Source organism: Narcine bancroftii, chromosome 4 (genome assembly GCF_036971445.1).
Source record: "Narcine bancroftii isolate sNarBan1 chromosome 4, sNarBan1.hap1, whole genome shotgun sequence".
NCBI classification, from domain to species: Eukaryota; Metazoa; Chordata; class Chondrichthyes; order Torpediniformes; family Narcinidae; genus Narcine; species Narcine bancroftii.
This window is the reverse complement of record NC_091472.1, coordinates 221079585-221099979: the sequence shown is the minus strand read 5'-3', so window position 1 is coordinate 221099979 and position 20395 is coordinate 221079585. Positions and strand designations below refer to the sequence as shown.

Sequence of the window (20395 nt, the reverse complement as noted above, 5' to 3'; positions counted from 1 at the left end):
GACAATAGGCCCGTCGAGCCAGCACTGCCATTTATCGGATCATGGCTGATCTTTCCCTTTCAATAACCAATCCCAGCCTTATCCCCATAATCCTTAACTCCCCTGCCCACAAGAACCTTATCCAACTGATCTCTCTTAAATCTATCCAGTGAATCCACCCCCACAACCCTCTGTGGCAATGCATTCCACAGATCCACAACTATAATGTAAAATAATTTATTCTCATTTCTGACTTAAATGGCCTTCCCTGTATTCTTAAACTATGCCCTCTAATCCTAGTCTCTCCCATCACTGGAAGTTCTTTTGTCTTCTCAACAACTGATATTATCATCCCTGCTTCCTCATTTACTCTCACCTCCCCACAGTTGCTGTCTCACAAGCCCTTTAAAGTTTCCAAAACCTCTCACAACTGGCATTCCAGCTGCCATCCTGGGCATCCATGTGCCATCCTGGGCCACCATGTCCCACATATTTCTCAGTCATTTCTCTTTGAGCAGAATGTGTATGTCTTTGGATGTGTATGTAAATTCTACTTCTTCTAACTTAGTCTAAAACTCTGAATTACCACAACTAAGTTAGGATAATTTAGACAGAAAGCTCTTCCCATGGCTGACTGGGATGGTCAGGGTTCTGAGCCTAATGTTGTCTGTCTTCAAAGGGTCAAAACAGATCTCAGCCTGTCTGCCAGCATCCATGGGAGGTAAATATATATTAGCGACGTTTCCAGCCTGAGCCCTTCCTTAAGGATACTGCAAGATGGGCTGAGTTCCTCCATCATTTCTATGTTTTGACTATAATCACAGCGTATGCAGACTTTCACTGACTTCATTGGATGCCATCCCAACAGGCATTGTTGTCTCTAATTTCTCTAAGTTATTCCATAAGGAGTAAAATAAGAGCACATAATGGAAGAGTATGTACTCCATGTGTGTTCTCTCCACATGCCACTGCAGTCATGATATCTGCTCGGCTCCTTTATATAGAATATTAAATGATCCTAAATTATTGTCTCTCCTTGCACTTGATTTTACAAACACCCACACCCACATACCCTTAGAAATAAGGCACAGCTTTGAAGGTCTCCCAGGTGCGCATACAAGTGCCTCTGTGGCATTCTGAAGAGTATTTCCTCATTGGTCATGCTACACTCAGTTGTGAGGGCCTACTGACTTAATAAACATGCCTTCAAATGGTCCAATTTAAATTTCAGATTATTGTGACTGAATGAGCAACATGGAGACTGGAACTGTGGATTTAATGGGTTTTATTCAGCACAAGCAAACATTAGGGAGAGAATGGGTGGACCAAGTAGAACATTTAGTAGAATTTATTGAAATAATCTGAAAGTACATTGAGATTTTTTACCCTTTAAACATAACGATAACAGCAGGTGAGTAAATACTGTTATAATCACATAAAACATCTTTGAATATTCAAATACCTTTGTTGGGAATCCAGACACCCACATCGTCCACCTTTTACCACTATATTGAGAGATGACTCTCCCTTCAGACATGGTGTTTATTTGTGAAACTATCTTGTCTGAGATTGGACATCAGTTTTTGTTTATATTAATCCCTATTCCCATAACTCCTGCAGGACATCCCATATTTAACAATCCCTAACATTGTGTATGACCAGATTTCTCCAGGAAACTCACTAGTTGCATTGGTTGCAGGGTAGCCATAAGGCTACATGCTGATTTGTTTTATTAAACTCCTTAATAATTTTAGTGCCTTAAACTAAAAGATAGTACAGGTTGTACCTCTTTAATCTGGCGAAGTTGGAACTTGTCCATTGCCGGACCACAGAAAATGCCAGAAAACAGAAATTGCAAAGATAGAACAAAGCTTAAAACAGGAAATAATACTTGGGAAGCACAGTTAGCGAAATGGTTAGTGCTGCATCTTTACAGTGCCAGTGATCGGGACGTTAGTACAAACTCCTTACAGACAGCGTGGGACTTGAACCCCGGATTCAACCTTTATATTGCCAGCGATCGGGACCGAGGTTCAAGTCCTGTGTTGTCTGTAAGGTGTTTGTACTAACGCAGCAGATTCAAATGTGCCGGGCCATGGGAGTTGCCAGACCACAGAGCTCTGGATAATAGAGGTTCAACCTGTATTAATGTTTTGGGCCCCATAAGTTCAAAAGTAATATCTTAGTGCAGTTTGAATGTAAAGATTTCTGCAGATCTTCCAGTTGTGGTACCGGAGTCTTCTATATATTGACGATTTCCTTCATCAGATATTACACTTTGCTGTTGTTGCACTATCTGGGAGTAGTTATATCTGCTGAATGTTGACTAACCTATCCTTTTGTTTGCACTTCTCCAAATAATGCTACAGCTTTTCAGAATTTCATACCAAAATGAAATATACTTGAGTGTTGAGGAGAAGCTGTCTAGGCATTTTACTGTCTCAGCTAATAAAAGCAGCATGTACCTGAGTCACTAGTCAGGGAATCATTGCATCTTTCAGCTACTCCTGTGAAGTAAAAGATACAGAAGTAACAGACCCAGAACCACAAGGCTGAGGAACAGCTTCTTCCCATGGGCAGTGAGACTACTGAATGACTGCTAGAATAACCCTCTGTGACTCTACTATTTATTAAGAATATTTATTTTAATATATGCTGTATTATGTATGAGTGTTATGTATGTATGCAAATTTTGCACTGTTCTGCATCGTGGATCAGGGAACTAGTACAATATAATGCATTAACCCAACCAATATAGAGTGGTCCAAATTTAAAGCTTTCTAACACCTTAAATAAAAAAATTCCACTCCACACGGTAAAAAGCTTTTCCCACGTCTAGCGCTAGTATCATTGGTTGGTTGAGTTGCTGTCTTTAAGCATTAATTATTGTAATCAATTTAGTAATATTATCAGCTGAGTACCTATTCTTGATAAATCCTGCTTGATCCACATGCACTAATTTTGATAAGAAATTAGCTAATCTGTTTGCTAATACCTTTGCTACAATCTTGTAATCTGCATTCAATAAAGATATTGGTCTATATGAAGCTACTTTTAATGGGTCTCTGTCCTTCTTTGGAATAACTGTTATTAATGCCCTTGAAAACAAACTCTGGAAATAAACTTGTGTCAGTTGCTTGTTTAAGTACATCTGTATATACAGAAAGTAACAAATAATAAAATTCTTTATAATCCGACTTCTCCAGGTGATTTCCCACTTGGCATAGATTGCAATGCCTCCTTAAGTTCCAAATCAGTAAATGGACCATCCAATTCCCTAATATCCTCATCACTTAACAAAGGTAAATTTAAATGAGCCAAAAAGGATTCAATCTGCTCCATGTCAGAGGTCCCTTTAGATGTATACAAATCCCAATAAAATGTACGAATTTCATCATTAATATCCTGTGGTTTACATTATCTCTGAATTTTTCCGAAATGCATTACTCATTCTAGATACTTGTTCAGTCTTCAACTGCCAGGCTAAGACCTTAACCATATAACCATATAACAATTACAGCGCGGAAACAGGGCATCTTGACCCTTCTAGTCCACACCGAACCAAGTACTCTCCTCTAGTCCCACCTACCTGCACCCTGCCCATAACCCTCCATTCCCCACCCATCCATATACCTATCCAATTTTTCCCTAAATGACAAAATGGACCATTGCCACTAGTTCTTCCGGAAGCTCATTCCATGCAGCCACCACTCTCTGTGAAGAAGTTCCCCCCTCATGTTACTTCTAAACATTTGCCCCTTAACTCTTAATTCAATCTCTCTTAATTCAAACCTCTTGTTTCAATCTCTCCAACCATCAAGGGAAAAAGCCTATCCACAACAACTCTCTCTATCCCCTTCATAATCTTAAATACCTCAATCAAATCCTCCCCTCAACCTTCTACACTCCGAGAATAGAGACCTAATCTGCTCAATCTTTCTTTGTAATCTGGATTCTGAAATCTAGGTAACATTTTCATAAATCTTCTCTGCACTCTCTCCACTTTGTTGATTATCTTCCTATAATTCAGTGACCAGAACTGCACAGAGTTTTCCAAATGTGGCCTCAACATCACTTCCTACAATTATGAGCTCTTTCACCCAATTCATAATAACGTTGGTTCGCTTGTTGAATAATTTTGTCGTAATTATAAGTTTGCATGGTATTATAACATACCTTCAATTTAGACACGTATCTTATTATCCTCTTGAATTTTTCTGAAATTTCTTCTCTAATATTGAGATTTATTTTTCTAAGTTCTGCTTGGGTGGTGACAAATGGGCAGATTTCGTCAGTATTTAATTTGTTCAGATCAACTAGACAGGGCTGTCCGCTGTCACCAGCCTTATTTGCATTAGTTATAGAACTTTTGGCTCAAGCAATAAGACAAGAAATTAATATTAAGGGAATTACAATTGATTGATGGACAAGAGTATAAAATTAATCTGTTTGCAGATGATGTGTTGATATATCTGTCTCATCCCAAAAGTTCTTTAGAACCATTACAAAATTTGTTGAAACAATATGGGGCAATTTTGGGGTATAAAGTAAATTCGGATAAAAGTGAGATATTACCAATATTGGATGAAGATTATTCAGATTGTAGACAGTTTATGAAATTTAAATGGTCTAATAAAATTAAGTATTTAGGAGTAATAGTGGATAAAGAATTTCAAAATTTATATTGCTTAAATTGTATACCTCTATTAAATAAGATTAAATTTGATTTAAATAGATGGAAAGAGTTATCATTAACTTTGATTGGATGAGTAAACTGCATTAAAATGAATATATATCCTCGTATTCAGTATTTATTTCAATCTATTCTGAGTGCTGTACTGGGAATTTTTTTAACGAATTAAATAAAGCAGTTTGTTTGTTTTTATGGAAAGTTAAGCTGTTAAGAGTTTCTATGCAAAAGTTGACATGGAGATATGATATAGGTGGTCTTCAAATACCACACTTTCAGAATTATTACAAAGCAGCGCAGTTAAAGTTTATTAATAGGTTGTTTGACATTGATCAACCTCCAGTATGGGCAAAGGTGGAGTTGGACTTACTGTGAAAAAGATACTGGAAACTAAGGAATTTGGGAATTAAAAAATGACGTCCTGTTGTGGCAAGCAAGAGCACTTGCAGGGGCCCTGGTAGACTTTATATCTTCCTTTGCCACAAGTGGGGCTCTGGTAGACTGGAGGCTGGATAATATCATGCCTTTATATAAGAAAGGCTGCAAGGAGAAACAAAGCTGCACAGACCAGTGAACCTAATAACAGGGAAAGTTACTAGGATGAATTCTGAGAGAAATAATTTATCTGCATTGAGAAAGGTAAGAACTGATCAGGGATAATCAGCATGGCTTGTGTGTGGGAAATAGATTAATGAGTTTGATTGAGTTCTTTGAAGAGTTGATCAAGGGCAGGGTGATAGATGTTGTCTACGAGGATAAAAACATACCAAAATGTATTTCGGCGTGTTTTTTACTGCAATCCTAGCATCTGCAAACTTCCATGTTTCACTCTGTTTTCTACATGGAGTTTAACATGGCTTTAACAAGATATGGCAAGGTAAGCAGTCCAGATGTTAGAATGCATGGACATTTTGATGTAAATTGGTGAAAGGAAACAGGATTATTTTTCAGATTGGGGATTTATGATCAGTTATCAGTGGTGGTCTGTGACCAGTGGTGTGTGCCTCATAGCTCGTGGTAAGTTCCATTTTTTTGTCATAGATATTAACCATTTTGATGAGAATATAGGTGGAAAGTTTGTGGATGACACCTAAATTGGTTGTGTGGTGGATATTAAGAGGTGTCAATTAAAATGGGATTTAAATCCTTTGGGGGAAAGTGGGCCAATGAATAACAGATGGAATTTAACTCAGGCAAGTGCAAAGTGATGCATTTGGAAAGTTAAAGCAGGGCTGCAAGTAAATGACAGGGCCTTGGCTTGTGTTTAGGGTACAAATACACAGTTCACTTGGTTTCATCAGATGGAGTAGTGAGTACAATAGTTAGAGCATCATGTAACAGCTGAACATGGTGGTTGGTGAGATTGCACCTATAAAATCACGTACAGATCTGGTTGCTACAGAACAGGGGAATTCTGATTAAACTGAAGAGCATGCAACAAGGATATTGCCAGGATTGGAGGACTTGTAAGGAGAAATTGGATAAGCTGGGACTGTGTTCCCTGGAGTGGAGGAGGCTGAGGGGATGATCTTGTAAAGGATTTGAAAATCATTAGATGCATAAATAAGGTATTTTCCCCACTATCAGGGAGTCTAAATGTAAGAGGTGAGAGGAAAAAGGCAAAGAAAATCCAAGAGGCAGGTTTTTCCATCCACAGGATGATACATTTATGGAATGCTACCTGAAGTAATGGAGATGGGGACAATTACAATTTTAAAAATACATTTGAATAGGTACTAGGATAGAAATGGTTTAGAGGGTACATGTGACTAGCTCAGGAAGATACCTTACATGTCATGAGGAAGTTGTGTTGTGGGTATTTATTTGCAGGCACATAACAGCATTGTATTATGGGGCTGGGAGAAACCATTTTGATTTGAATAAAGAACTAACAAGGCAGAACACTTCTTCTTGTGCAAGTATATTTTTAAGAAAAGAATACACCACAAATTGGTGACAAAGATGAAAATGAAATCTATTCCACACTCCAAATATTGAAGGGGAGATTTGGATGTGGATAAATAAAAATGGGAACCATGAGAAGCCACACATTCTCATTCACAATGGAACAGAGAAAAAGTTAACGGTGACGCTCCTGAGATAACTCGATTACCAATTGTGGAGGCACCCTGATTATGGGCTGCTCAGGAGACCAGTGCAGAATAGACACGGAATGGTGCTGACCAACAGCTGAGCTCACAGCCCCTAGATCCAGCTAATGAGGAGGTATTACCTTCTCCTGAAATGTCCCCCTCCAGATTCTTCATCTCCAATAAGATAAAAAAGGGAAAGACGTCCTCCAATACATCTGAGGGCCTATGTACAATGATTTGCCGACTTGCAGTGTTTCACATCAATACATTTATGTTGTTGCATGAGATAGTAATTAACAACATTAGTTATATTCTTTAGTTTTCTTATAGTTTAGTACTTATTGCTTATGTGACGTTAAATGAAACATTTTTGTTGTGGGTATATGCAGGTGCATGAAGTCACATAACAGCATTGTATTGTGGGGATGGGATAAACCATTTTGATTTGAATAAAGAACTAACAAGGCACAATACTTCCCCTTCTGCGATTGTATTTTTAATGAAAGAATACACAACACGTTAGGCCAAAGGACCTGTTTCCATACTGTATAACTGATGAGTTGAATGTGAATTGAGGGCAGAAATTCCCCTTTCCCAGTTTAGTCTTTGGTATAGTTATGGGCCCAGAGGACCCCAAAACCCAGCAGCAATAGAAATTCACCATAGTAAGAAATTTAGCTTCCCAATTTTAACAATACAGTCATCTATTCTCAGAATAGGATAAGCATCTAATTTGGTTACTGAATTTACCTTCCTGTAATCTGTAAAGAACCTAACAGTTCCATCTGGTTTATGTACCAGAACACAAGGAAAACTCCAATCTGAGTTTGAAGGTCTAAATAATATCATTTTTCAACATATATTCCACCTCCTGATCCATAATTTTACTCTTTTGAATGTTTATTCCATATGGGTGTTGTTTTATGGGACTTGCCTCTCCCACATCCACATCAAGATTAATCACTGATGTCCTCTTTGGCACATCAGGAAACAAATTTGCATATTACAAAATTAACTCTTTCAGTTGCATCTGTTCTTGTGACTTAAGATGGCCTAACTTTTCCTCCAGATTTTCCAAAATTGCTGAGTTAGACAGGCACACAGGAACCATGGTTTCTTTATGGTTAACCTCACAAGATTCTGTTTCCATAACCTTATGATCCTTAACTTCCTCCACCTGATCAACAACTAACACCTCTGATACAGACTGTTCTCCACTACCCTCTCCTAATAAGGTTTCAACATATTTATGTGACAAACCTGAGTTTTATTCCTATGATCTGGAGTGTTTACAACATAGTTAACATCATTCAGTTTTGATTTAACTAAGTATGGTCCAGAAAATTGAGCTCTCAAAGGATTGTCATATGTTGGAAACAAAATTAACACTTGAGCTTTCCTGTCAAATAAATGCTTCATTTTACCCTGAGCCATTTGTAAATTATCTTCTGTAACCTATCTTTAAATTTAGAAATATAATCCAGCAAGTCCAATTGCACATCCTCATTAACCCACTGTTCTTTTAACAACATTAAAGGTCCTCTAACCTGATGTCAAAGCACAATTTCAAAAGGGCTGAAACCTAATGAATCCTGCACAGCCTCTCTTGCTGCAAATAACAGTAAATGAATACCTTCATCCCAATCTTTTCCATTCTCAAGACAATAAATCTTCGTCAAATTTTTAAGAGTAGAATGAAATCTTTCCAAAGCTCCCTGAGTTTCAGGATGGTATGCAGGTGAAGTGATCTGTTTTATTCCCAACTCATAAATCAACTGCTGAAACAACCAGACATAAAGTTAGATCCTTGATCACTCTGAATCTCTTTAGGTAATCCAAAAACTGTGAAAAATCTTTCTAAGCCCTTTACTTCTGTTTTTGCTTTAATATTCCTTAATGGTATAGCTTCTGGAAATCTTAATGCCATGATTAGTTTTAGGCAGGGGACCCACACAATCCACAATGACCCTAGTGATAGGTTCCCCAACAACAGGAATAGGTTGCAAATGAGCTACTAGAGAACCTGGGTTAGGTTTCCCCACAACCTGACAAAAGTGACATGTCCGGCACCAATTTACAACATCCTTCCTCAAATGAGACCAGAAAAATTGTCTCAAAATCTTATTCATGGTTTTCTTTACACCAGGATGATGGGTTAGATTTAAATTTTCATTCCAGTAAATTCTAGGAATGACCACCTGATGAATCACCCCCCACTCTTCATTAGCAGGAATATCAAGAGGTCTCCATTTCCTCATCAACAATTCACCCTTCAAGTAATATCCACAGGCCATTTATGTAATCTCCTGTTCACTTACTGCTTTGTCCCTTAAGTAAATCTGTCCTCTGTTGCTGAATTAACTCTTTCCTTGACAAAAATAAATACTTACTCTCGCAATTATCCTGCCCTTTCAGATGTACTGGACAAGCCTCTATCAATTGGATCTTCCTCTGCTCCCGTCATTTTCTTAAACAAAGACCTTGTAATAGCACATGCAAAATATATATTACAATCACCTTCAACCTCATCCTTATCCTTACTAGGCTTATTTGTTAATCTCAAAACTGACCCAACTTTATCCTCTGCCAAATCATTCCCTAATAAAAATATGGCTCCTTGCATGGGTAACTTTGAAATAACTCCTAATGTAACAGGCCCTTTAACTAATTCTGAATTCAGCACTATGTCGTGAAGAGATATTGACTCTTCCTCACCTCCAACACCTCTTGTCAAAGTCGTCTTCCCTGTGTCAGTCTTTTGATCAAGAGTTAAAACATTCTCTAACAACAGTGACTGGGCAGCTCCAATATCTCTAAGATTTTAACTGGAACCTGTGATTCTCCCTCCTTTACTGAAACCAAGCCCTCAGACAAAAAAGGGTTGAGTCATCCTTAACACCCTTACCAAGTTTGGAACATCTGTTCTTAAATTCAACTGTCTGATTACACACTTCTGGTAAAACCTCCTTCTCTTGTCTCCTTTTCAAGACTAAACAATTTGTAATAATATGACTTCTCTCATTCAGGTATAATTTAATCTCATTTGGAACACACCTTTTAATTTCCTCAATTAACATCAATTCTCTCAATCTGTTAAAATCATTATTTATTCCTTTTGAGGCACACCAATGGTCAAAACAGAGAGTTTCACAGAGCAAAATCCATACCAGATTGGTTCCATGTATTCACCAAACTGCTAATTTTTTGTCTATAAGCTTCTGGAACCAACTCATAAGCTTTCAATTTTGCATGTTTAACAGTATCATAATTTGCTCTGTAGTCAAACTAATGTATGTAATTTGTGCTTTCCCTTCAATGCACTTTGGAGCATAAGAGGCCACTTTTCTTTTGGCCATCTTGAGCTCTCAGCAACCTTTTCCAATAGTTGAAAATATATATCTATATCTCCCTCATCAAAAGGAGGCACTAGATTTACTTCTCTACTGGCCAAAAACCTCTCCCCAGGAGTTACCACCTCAATTCTCTTACCTCCCTGCACCTCAAATTTTAACTTTTCTAATTGAAACCATCCATTCCTTTCTATCTGTTCTGTCGTATTTTCTTCATCTTTCATCATCCTCCCTCCATTTTTCAGCTTCCTCTGCCTCATATATCCTCCGTTTTTAAATTCTCCTCTCTTTGTTTTTCAGCTTCTCTTTGTTTTTCAGCTTCATCTGCCTCATATTGTTGTCCTTGCAACTCAATTCCGTTTCTCTCTTTTCTTCTACCACCCTCAATTTATCCAATTCCAATTGCAATTCAACAGATCTATCCTCCAGGTCAACAAAATTTCCATCACCTATCTAATATTTCACTATAGTCTTTTGTATTTGTGTTTTCCTCATCCAATGCTTGACTTCAGTCAGCTTTAATGCCTTAACTCAGTTCTTCTTTTCTCTTGCTCTGCAGCTCCGCAACTGATGGTTGTGACTAAAATGTACTAACATCCATTGCTGCTGTTTTCCGCACACACAAGCTTTAAATTAGATTAGAAAAACCAATTAACTAATAAGTCACGAAAACTCCAAAAATTTAAAATCCCAAAACTCCAATTTTCAACCCAAAAAAAACGAACCCCAAAAATATTACAGGCCCAGAGGACCCCAAAACCCAGCAGCAATAGAAATTCACCAAGACAAATGGTTACTTAAACAAAAGTTGCTTTTAATTATCTTTAAACATGAAAACAGGATCAAACTCTATATTATTAACTTAACTTAACCCCCTTCTAATTCTAAGCGCACGTGTATGTAATGTGTGTATAAGTTCAGAAATGTTCTTTGATTCACAGTCCAATCTCACTTCTCACTCCTCCAAGTTCACCAGAGCTAAATCTCACCTGTATTTTCAATTCTGAAACCAGGTTTTAAACATTTTACTCAAGAATACATGCATCACTTTGAGTGCCACACAGCACATATAAGTTCAATAGAAACAAATAATGCATTACTTCATCACTCAGGAATTGATGAATCTAGATAGATGACCTTATGATATCTTTAAAGGGCTTCTGGTATATTGTTGATCCTATCACATGCAGATACAGTTTATATCAGCCTTTGGTATTTCTGCCAATGAGTAAATTTTCTAAATGTTTATTCATGCTTTTGATCCCCTTGGGGATGGTCAGATAATTCCTACTAAGCTCTGACTCCACAGCTGCATTTGCGGGATCAACCATCTGATATAGTTAATACAGTAACTCCATTTTTTATAATTTATTTCTCAAACCACATAAAGCCAGAAAATTTGCTTGAAATGTTTACCATATTTATCAACTTTATTTGTGACTTTTCTTTAATTAGGTGACAGGAAGCATGGACTTCATAGTATGAACATGATGGAGGCAGCACCCTCAGAGCCATCCCTGGACTTGGACAGTCTCAAGTTGCTCGAGGTAGGTAAATCCTAATGTACCCTTTCAGAAATAGTTGCCTATTTGGAAAAATAATCATAAACCAAACTTGATGCCAGATTGTAGTGGAATAGCTGATCTCAGCTCAAGCAATAGTTGGTTATATTGTTATTCAGTTTGAGTAGTAAAGAACATCCACTAGAAAACTGGTGAGCACAAAGTAAAATTTGGTCATGATGTTTCCAACATAGTCAGATACCCACCCCACACCTTCAGCCAGGGGTCAGGCATGCAAGAAAAGCCATCACTTTGAATTGTCACCAATCCAAGCTACTCAGTGCTTGAGATGATGCAGTATCCCTCTCCTTGTCTTAGTGTGGGTTATTTAACTAGAAAATTAACCAAGAACTCTTCATTTGGGTTGAATTGCTCATTTCATGGAGGTTGGTATAATTATTAGCTGAACAATTTGAAAGGGGATTACTTTTTATTGGACTTTTGTCTAACTGTCTCTTCCACATCAGTGGATTATCAACATTTGTTTTGGCCAGGTTCATTAAGTCAGGAGAAATCTAACTGCAATATCTCTCGATATACCAAACTTATTTATGTAGTAGTCAGGTTTTGGGGACCAATTTTTCAGGTTAAATTTGGGGGGCGGGGTCAACTTTTACTATAGTTGATTCTGGTAATTACCTGCGTTGTTCATGGCATTCAAAGCTCGGATGGCCGAGACCAAGCAGTAAGTCTGTGCTCGGGGTGTCATGAGCTCTGGTGGGCAGGCAGCTGGGGCAAGGATCCGTGATTGGGGTGTCATGAGCTCGGATGGCGGTCAGTCAGAACCAAAAATAAGGAGGGTCGAATTTTCAATGAGATATATAGAAAATACGCAGTTTTAATGACCTAAAAGGGGGAATCATTGACTTTTATACGGGATCAATTATTACATGAGTATATATGGTATGCAATTAACTGTTGGGCCTGTATATTTATAAACATCCCAATATCTGATTCACTTCCTTAAAACATGGAAAATGCCAGCAATCCCTCCCAAGTCTCTGGTATAAGCACCATTGACAGGACAATAACCAATATTTCTCAGCACACAGCCTAACTACCTGACTTAGTTCAGGCATCTTTTTTGTGCTCTATGTCCTCAAAGAACCTAATTACTCTAAGGTCTCTTTAAGTTTGACTTTAATAAATATCATTTGGAATAATATTCCAAGGGGGTGGACACTACTAATGCAGCTGTAAATTCATGACTGATTCAGCATCTGTTATGGAGAATCAATAGGTATACAATTGAGTCTATAGCGGGGTTTTAATGCACTAGCAAGATTGTCTTCTCTCAAAGGATGAAAGCATCAGAGGGTTGTACTTCAATGGGAGAGTGATTGAACAAAAGAGATGAGGATTAAATGTCAAAGTTGTGGAAGGTTTAGTTTAATGGAGATCTGTTTAGAAGATTCTTCATCGGAAGAGGTGTGCAATGGAAATGGGATTTTCACCATCACCCCAGCTCATAGTGATGAACACTGACTTCCAGATAAGCAATGTTTTGATAGTAAAATTGTCAGTTTCCAAATCCTCCCATAGATTTGCACTTCTTGACCTACAACATTTTCCAAAACTGTTATCTTCAAAATGTCTGTGCTGGGCCATTTATCCTATTAACTCTTTATTTGGTTCTGTGTCATATTTTGTTTGATAACTCTTTCTTTTGGAAATTTCACCATGTTAAACTTAAATGGATTTGGTGTAGTACACTAGAGCAATTCTTTCAGTGGTAGGGAGTTAAAAGAGCTCAACAGTGATTCAGTTTGCCTGCCTGGTTGTATTTGTGAAGGAGTGGAAGGTTGTTTGAGATTAACGTAAATTAGTAACTGTAGCAATTTGAATAAGTACCAGTGGGCTGATGCTATTTACTGGCCAGATAAATAACATTTTCAAGATGGTGGACAGAAAGTAGATTCAAATCAGCACAAAATAAATGTATACTTTCTTTAATCTCCAGGTGATTGGCCGGGGTCGGTATGGTGCAGTGTATAAAGGGTCACTGGATGAACGCCCAGTTGCTGTGAAAATCTTCAGTGCTTCAAATCGTCAGAATTATATCAATGAGAGAGACATATATAGGCTACCTCTGATGGAGCATGAAAATATAGCCCACTTTATTGTGGGTGAGGAAAGAATATCCAGTGACAACAGAACAGAATACATGCTGGTGATGGAATACTATCCCAATGTAAGTCTTTTGAATGGGTCCAAATGGGACAGATAAAACTAATCAAACATCTCAGGCAACCAATAACATTTACTCATGTGGCAGAGAATGTGTACAAATAAAACAAGTATTCTGCATTGTTCCCTATTATCCAGCATACTGACACACGCCCATGGCCAGCTAATAGGCTTTGCTGGAGAGTTGAAACTGCCCAGATTTTAGAGATTTACCAATGGCAGAGACTTCACCATTCAAGATTCAATTTATTATCATAATAAACCAATGTTATATTACATGAAATTTCTTTTTGCCTGCTGCAAGGCAGACAGATTTGCCATCAGCAGGAATTGCCTAAGCGCCTCTTACAGTCAGATTTACAGAAAGACTTACAGCCAGAGAAAGAGAAGTAAAAGAGAGCCCCGCTCATCCGAGTTACTGAGTATCAGGTTCCCCTCCAGTGCTTCCACAGCCCCCACAGCCTGTCATTGGCAACTAGATCTCCAGATCCGAACTTCCAACACAGTCAGGAACCTTTCAGCGTCCTCAGCACCTCCGTGTATCCCGGTTCCAATACCTGGTACCCCTCCAGCCAATTTGAGCCACCGATTAATAGCCACCGCCATCTTGGACGCAGACCCACTGTTGCCGGATTTCAACTAAAACTACTATCGGCTCCCTCAACGAGCCATTCAAAGGATCAACTGGAAAGGTGATTCCTGTGATCTTAGCCAGGGTGTCACCGAGGTTGTCCCAGAAGGATTTCACCTTTGTACAGAGCCAGGTAGAGTACAAAAAGGAGCCAACCTCTATACCAGACCTGAAGCACAATTTTGACAACTCAGGTTTATATTTATGTAGTTTCTGTGGGGTGAGGTACAGCTGATGGAAAAAATTATAGAAAACCAATCTATACTTGGCATTAATAATATCTAACAAACTTCTTTGACGTAAATCTGACCAGAGTTGTTCATTGATTGTTATGTTCAAATCTGACTCCCATCTCACTCTAGATTTTTGCAAATCTGGCTTTGGGCCCTCATTCATCAGTAAGAAATGCATTTTAGAAATAAATGTTTATACATTTCCTTCATGAAGCAGTTTCTCCAATTCAGTGAGTCCCAGTAAAGTCATCTCAGGACCCAAGCTGGCCTTAATATTCGAACAAATATGGGAGCCTTACATTAAATACAATAGCGAAAACCTACCGGGGACAAACATTACCTAAGTTGATGGAAGGAGAAGGAAAGAAAAGAATGGACTCAGTAGAATTTCTGGTGTATTTTTGTTGAATGACAACATTGTCTGACTGGTTTAATGCAACCTAGATTGTATACCTAAAATGGATGAGAGGGGGGGGTGGTGGTGGGGGGGTGGCCTGGGAGGAGGGAGAGGGGGGGAGAAAAAGTCACTGTATATGTGTGAAAAAGAAAAAGTGTATATCATGGCTAATGTGATTTATGGTGTGAAAAAAAAAATAAAAAAAAAAGAAAGGATCTTAACTGAATATAACAGAAGAAGGTCTTGTTAGGCAGGTTGTATTTCTTTTAAATGTTCAAATGACATAAAAAGACCTTTTTCATAGCAATCTTCCAGATGTTGTATTCCTTTATGATGCCAAGTCTCCAGAATTTTGTTGTTTAAAGTTATGGGTATGAGTTCATTTTGTTTCGAAGGTATTTTTGGTGATGATCCTATCTTCTCAGACCAAAACTTCTATGAATCTCACACCATATTTTAATCAAATGCTTTAAAATAGGGTTATCTGTCCTGTGGTTATAATTCTGGAGTTCCATTTATAAATAAAATCACTGCATACCTTCTCTTTTAGGAAATGCAATCCAATTTGTATCCAAGAGGGAACACCATCACCCTCAAAAAAGGATGAGATCAATTGGAATTGAGCTGCCAAACGGTATTTTTTAAAACTAGGTAACCGAATGCCCCCTAATCTATAGTCCCATGTTATTTTTTCCATAAATACTGTGGACACGTTACAGTTCCATATAAATTATCCAACATGTTTATTGAGGGTTTATAAAAAAGTTTGAGGTAGTGGAATGGGAAAGATACCATAAACTTGGTAATATGTTCATTTTCATACAGTTGACCCTGCCAATTGGAGTAATAGGAAAACTCATCCACCTACTCAGATCCTCTTTAATTCTACTGAGTAATGGGAGGTAATTAAGTTTGTTAGATTTGGAGGTCATTATCTACAGTTATTCCAAGATTTTTTGTACCATTCAGAGGCCACTTAAATGGGCGTGTTTGCTGACACTCAGTGCAGTCAAAAATTTTTAGTGGAATAATTTCACTTTTCCCCTAGTTTACCGTACATCCTGAAACATCACCACAAGCTTTTAAGATTATGTCATCTGCCATAAGGTTAATTTTATGGTTTGTCTGACCCACTTTGAAACCTTTTATATCAGGGTCTAGTCTAATTGCTTCAGCTAGGGGCTCAATAGCCAAGACAAAAGGTCCTGGAGATGAGGGGCCTCCCTGTCAACCTGATCTACTCTACTCTGTTGAGATCTGTCCATTAGTGGTGACCCTGGCCCTGGGTCTATGATAGAGAGTTTTTACCCAGTTAATAAACAACTGTCCAAAGCCAAGGTTGGCTAAGACTTGAAATAAATTTGGCCATTCCAGCCTATCATAAGCCTTTTCAGCATCTAGAACTACACCAGGAATACTCTGGATTGTTCACTTACATCAGCTAGGGACAGATATTCTCTGATTATAACAAAACCATTGAACTTCAGTGAGGCAGGAGTTCTGTTTGTTGCAGCAATAACCTGAAACCATCCCAACTGCTCATTAAGTTCTTTTGGTGTCCTGGCCAACGTTCCTCTCTCAATCAACACAAGACCATAAGAGATATGACAAGTATTTGGCCCATCGAGTCTGTTCTGATGTATTCAACCCTATTTTCTTACCTTCTCCCTATTACCCTTGATCTCTTTACTAATCAAGAACCTATCAACCTCCACTTTAAATATACTCAGTGACTTGGCCTCCACAGCATTCTGTGGTGATGAATTCCATAGATTCACCATCCTCTGGCTGAAGAAATTTCTCCTCTGTTCTAAAGCAATATCCTGTTATTCTAAGGCTGTACCCTCTGGTCCTAGACTCTCCAACTATTGGTAACGTGTTCACAATGTCCAGTTTACCTAATGCTTCCAATATTCGGTATATTTCAATGAGATTCCCCCTCATCCTTCTAAACTCATTAATAACTAGTTATTAATCTCTGTGTTGGATCCATATTTACTGTACACCTTTGCCTACATTACAAAGTGCTTTGAAGAGTTCAATAAAGTACCATGCAAACAATTTTTATTTCTGATTTTAGGTGGAAATGTGTTATGAAAATTTAAGTAGTTGCATAAATCTTTGTTCATTTCAATGTGCGTGTGTGCATTTCTTCTTATGTAGGGCTCACTATGTAAATACCTGAGTCTCCACAGCAGTGACTGGGTTAGCTCTTGCCGTCTGGCACATAGCATCACGAGAGGCCTCGCTTACCTACACACAGAACTACTGCGAACTGGTAAGCAATGGTCTACAGACTCCCCCACACCCACTATTTTGGCATCATGTTGCAGGTACTAACTCATAGATTTGACATTTTATTATTTGCTGTTTATTTTGTCTTGCTGCTGTTTGAATTTACTGACCAGATCACATCTGTAACTCTGATGTACAATGGAGCCGTATGCACTAATGATATTGAGATTTGGCCTGAAACCAATTCCCATTTTCTCAGTACATTACTAATGCCTGTGAAACACTGATTCTCTTGCACTACTGATGCAGGTGGCCACCTGCCCGGTTTTGTTGTTAAAGTTTTAATTTCCAGAAGGTGGTTATTTGTTGACTTGGTATGACAACATCATTTACAAATTTGCTGATGATATCACAGTAGAGGGTTGTATTAAAAGGGATGATGAGTCAGCATACGGAAGGGAAATTGAAATCTCCGTATATTTACAACAACCTCTCACTCAATGCCACTAAAACCAAGGAGCTGATTGTAGACTTCAAGAAGGGAAAACCAGAAGTGTGCAACCTAGTGATCATTGGGGGATCAGAGGTGAAAAGGGTGAGAAAATGTAAATTCCTGGGAGTCTCTATCTTGGACCTAACATACATGAAGAAAGCACTTCATGTCTCTACTCTCTCAGGAGTTTGTGGAGGTTCAGTATGATATTGGAAACCTTGATAAACTTCAACAGATGTAGAGTGGAAAGAATGCTTACTGGCCTGGATGGAGCAGACCAATACCTTTGAACAGAAAGCCCTTCAAAAGGTCGTGGACACAACCCAGGCAAAGCTCTCCCCAACATCGAGAAAATCTACATGTTGGAGAGCAGCAGCAATCATCAAGGTTCCACACTGTCTGTTCTCACTAATCCCATTAGGATCCACACCATCTATTCTCACTAATGTCATTAGGAAAGAGGTATAGGTGCCACAAGACTCATACCCCCAGGTTCAGGAACAGTTACTACCCCTCCTTCATCAGACTCCTTCCTCAACAACAGTCTCAATGAGAGACTTGTTTAAGAACTCTTACTTTACACATCATTGATTATTTAATTTTTTTTTGCATTGCACATTCATTTTGTTTACATTTCTTTCTTAGTTTGCATTTCTCTTTTTTGTATCTCTTTTTCTTGTGCGCAGTTTACCCTACAAATAAGTTGAAATTCTGCCTGGCCTAAGGAAATAGAATCTCAGGGTTGTATGTGACGTCATATTTGTGGTCTGACAATAAATTTGAAATTAATCTTGGTCCATGAACTTATCCTCTGGTTGAAGGACTGCCAGTGATAACAATGGCACTCATGCCAAGGCCTGGTCATTTTAGACATGAGAAAAGACTGGCTAGACTGATGATGCACTCTTTGGAGCAGAGGAAGCCAAGGACAGATTTAAGAGAAGATTTAATAGACGCATAAAATTGAGAGGCTCCTAGAATGGACCTCAGATTTTATTTTCCACACAGATTTTTTCCACAGATGCTCAAAGCCTCATTTGAGGGCTGAAAATCATACTATTCGATGCAATCAATAATATTAAGTACAGAATTTAAAGCTTAGGTGAGATTTGGGATATTTGAGATTTCCTCAATACTGTACCTTCTTTGCTTGTTACCACTTTGCACTTGAAGGTGCAGTATTGAGGAAAATAAATTTGTGCTTTTGGCTTGCATTCTAACCGAGAAATGTTTGGGTTATCCAGATCAATACAAGTCAGCTATTACACATAGAGATCTTAACAGCCGAAATGTGCTGGTGAAGAATGACGGAACTTGTGCCATCAGTGACTTTGGCCTTTCCATGAAACTGACTGGTAATCGATTGGTTCGACCAGGAGAAGAAGACACTGCAGCTATCAGTGAGGTGAGCAGAAAAAGGCATTATTTCTTTTGGTTTTACAATGCAAGAGGGCAGTATTATCAAGAGTAAAGAATATATCTGATATATACAGTGAGAGCTGTTATCCAAGGTTTGTATGTGTATTGTGCACTTCTAAAGAACAATGATACCAGGATACAGTGCAGTCATGCTGCCAGTATTTTATGATAGTGAAACCATGCTGTCAATTAATTCATTAATTTCATGAGATGAGAGTATTGGTGGTATTTATGACTCATTCTTTACTATCCCTGAACAGAGTGGCCTGCTTGGACATTATTTAAGAGTCAGCCACATTGCTGTGGATCTGGAGTCAAAAATAAAAACAGAAAATTGTAAAAACTCAGCAGTCAATTTCTATGATAAAAAGAGAAACAGTGTCAATGTTTCAGGATGAAGACCTTTCATGTGACCGGAGAAAGTGAAAAATAAAACAAATTAGTTTTAACCTGCACCTTGCTGTGGGGTTGGTGCAAGGAGGGAAATGGCAAGTGGATACAACAAAGGGAATATAATATCTCAGATAGTGTGAGAGCAGGTGGCCTAGGTGCTTCCAGTATTGACAGAGCCATCTTGTTAATAGATTAAGAAGAACAGTTAGAGAGAAAACACAAGATCATGTTAAAGCTATGAAATGCAGGATAGAGCTATATATATTCTTTAAATAAAAGAGATCGAAGTCATATTCAGCACACTAGGTGATGTCTTTTCTGGAGCCATTATAATTGATTGTGCACAGTACCAAAATGATTGGCCTTTATTTCAAAAGGATTTGAGTAGTGGAGAAGATTAAAGGAAATGGAAAGACCATTTCTACTATATGGTGTATAATTTTGGTCCTCTTACCGAAAGAATGATTGACTTGCGATAGAGGTATGCAGTGCCTTCAGGTTGGTTGGTCAGGGATGATAGGTCTGTCATACGACATGTTATTGAATTGTAATGCCTTTATCAGAACATAGCAACAGCATAGCAACAGGCCTTTTGGCCCATGATATCTGCACCAAACATAATGTCAAATTAAATAAAACTTTGTTGCTTGCACATGACTTGCATGGCTAATATGAAGGCGCTGTGGACTTACACATATAATGCTGTTAAAAGTCCTAATGTTAACTGTCTATT

The 20395-nt window shown here is 38.2% G+C and overlaps 1 protein-coding gene across 6 annotated transcripts in view; it reads left to right on the top strand.

Annotated features, from left to right (window-relative positions):
• bmpr2b (bone morphogenetic protein receptor, type II b (serine/threonine kinase)) overlaps positions 1–20395 on the top strand; it is a 306159-nt gene that overhangs the window by 227587 nt on the left and 58177 nt on the right. For all 6 annotated transcript variants that reach the window (XR_011356387.1, XR_011356386.1, XM_069933992.1 and 3 more), the window contains 4 exons: positions 11568–11659; positions 13635–13865; positions 17286–17400; positions 19095–19255. Coding sequence is in view for 4 of the 6 variants with exons in the window: in XM_069933992.1 (XP_069790093.1) it covers positions 11568–11659; positions 13635–13865; positions 17286–17400; positions 19095–19255 (599 nt within the window). In the remaining 2 variants the exon portion in view is untranslated. The remainder of the gene's footprint in view (positions 1–11567; positions 11660–13634; positions 13866–17285; positions 17401–19094; positions 19256–20395) is intronic.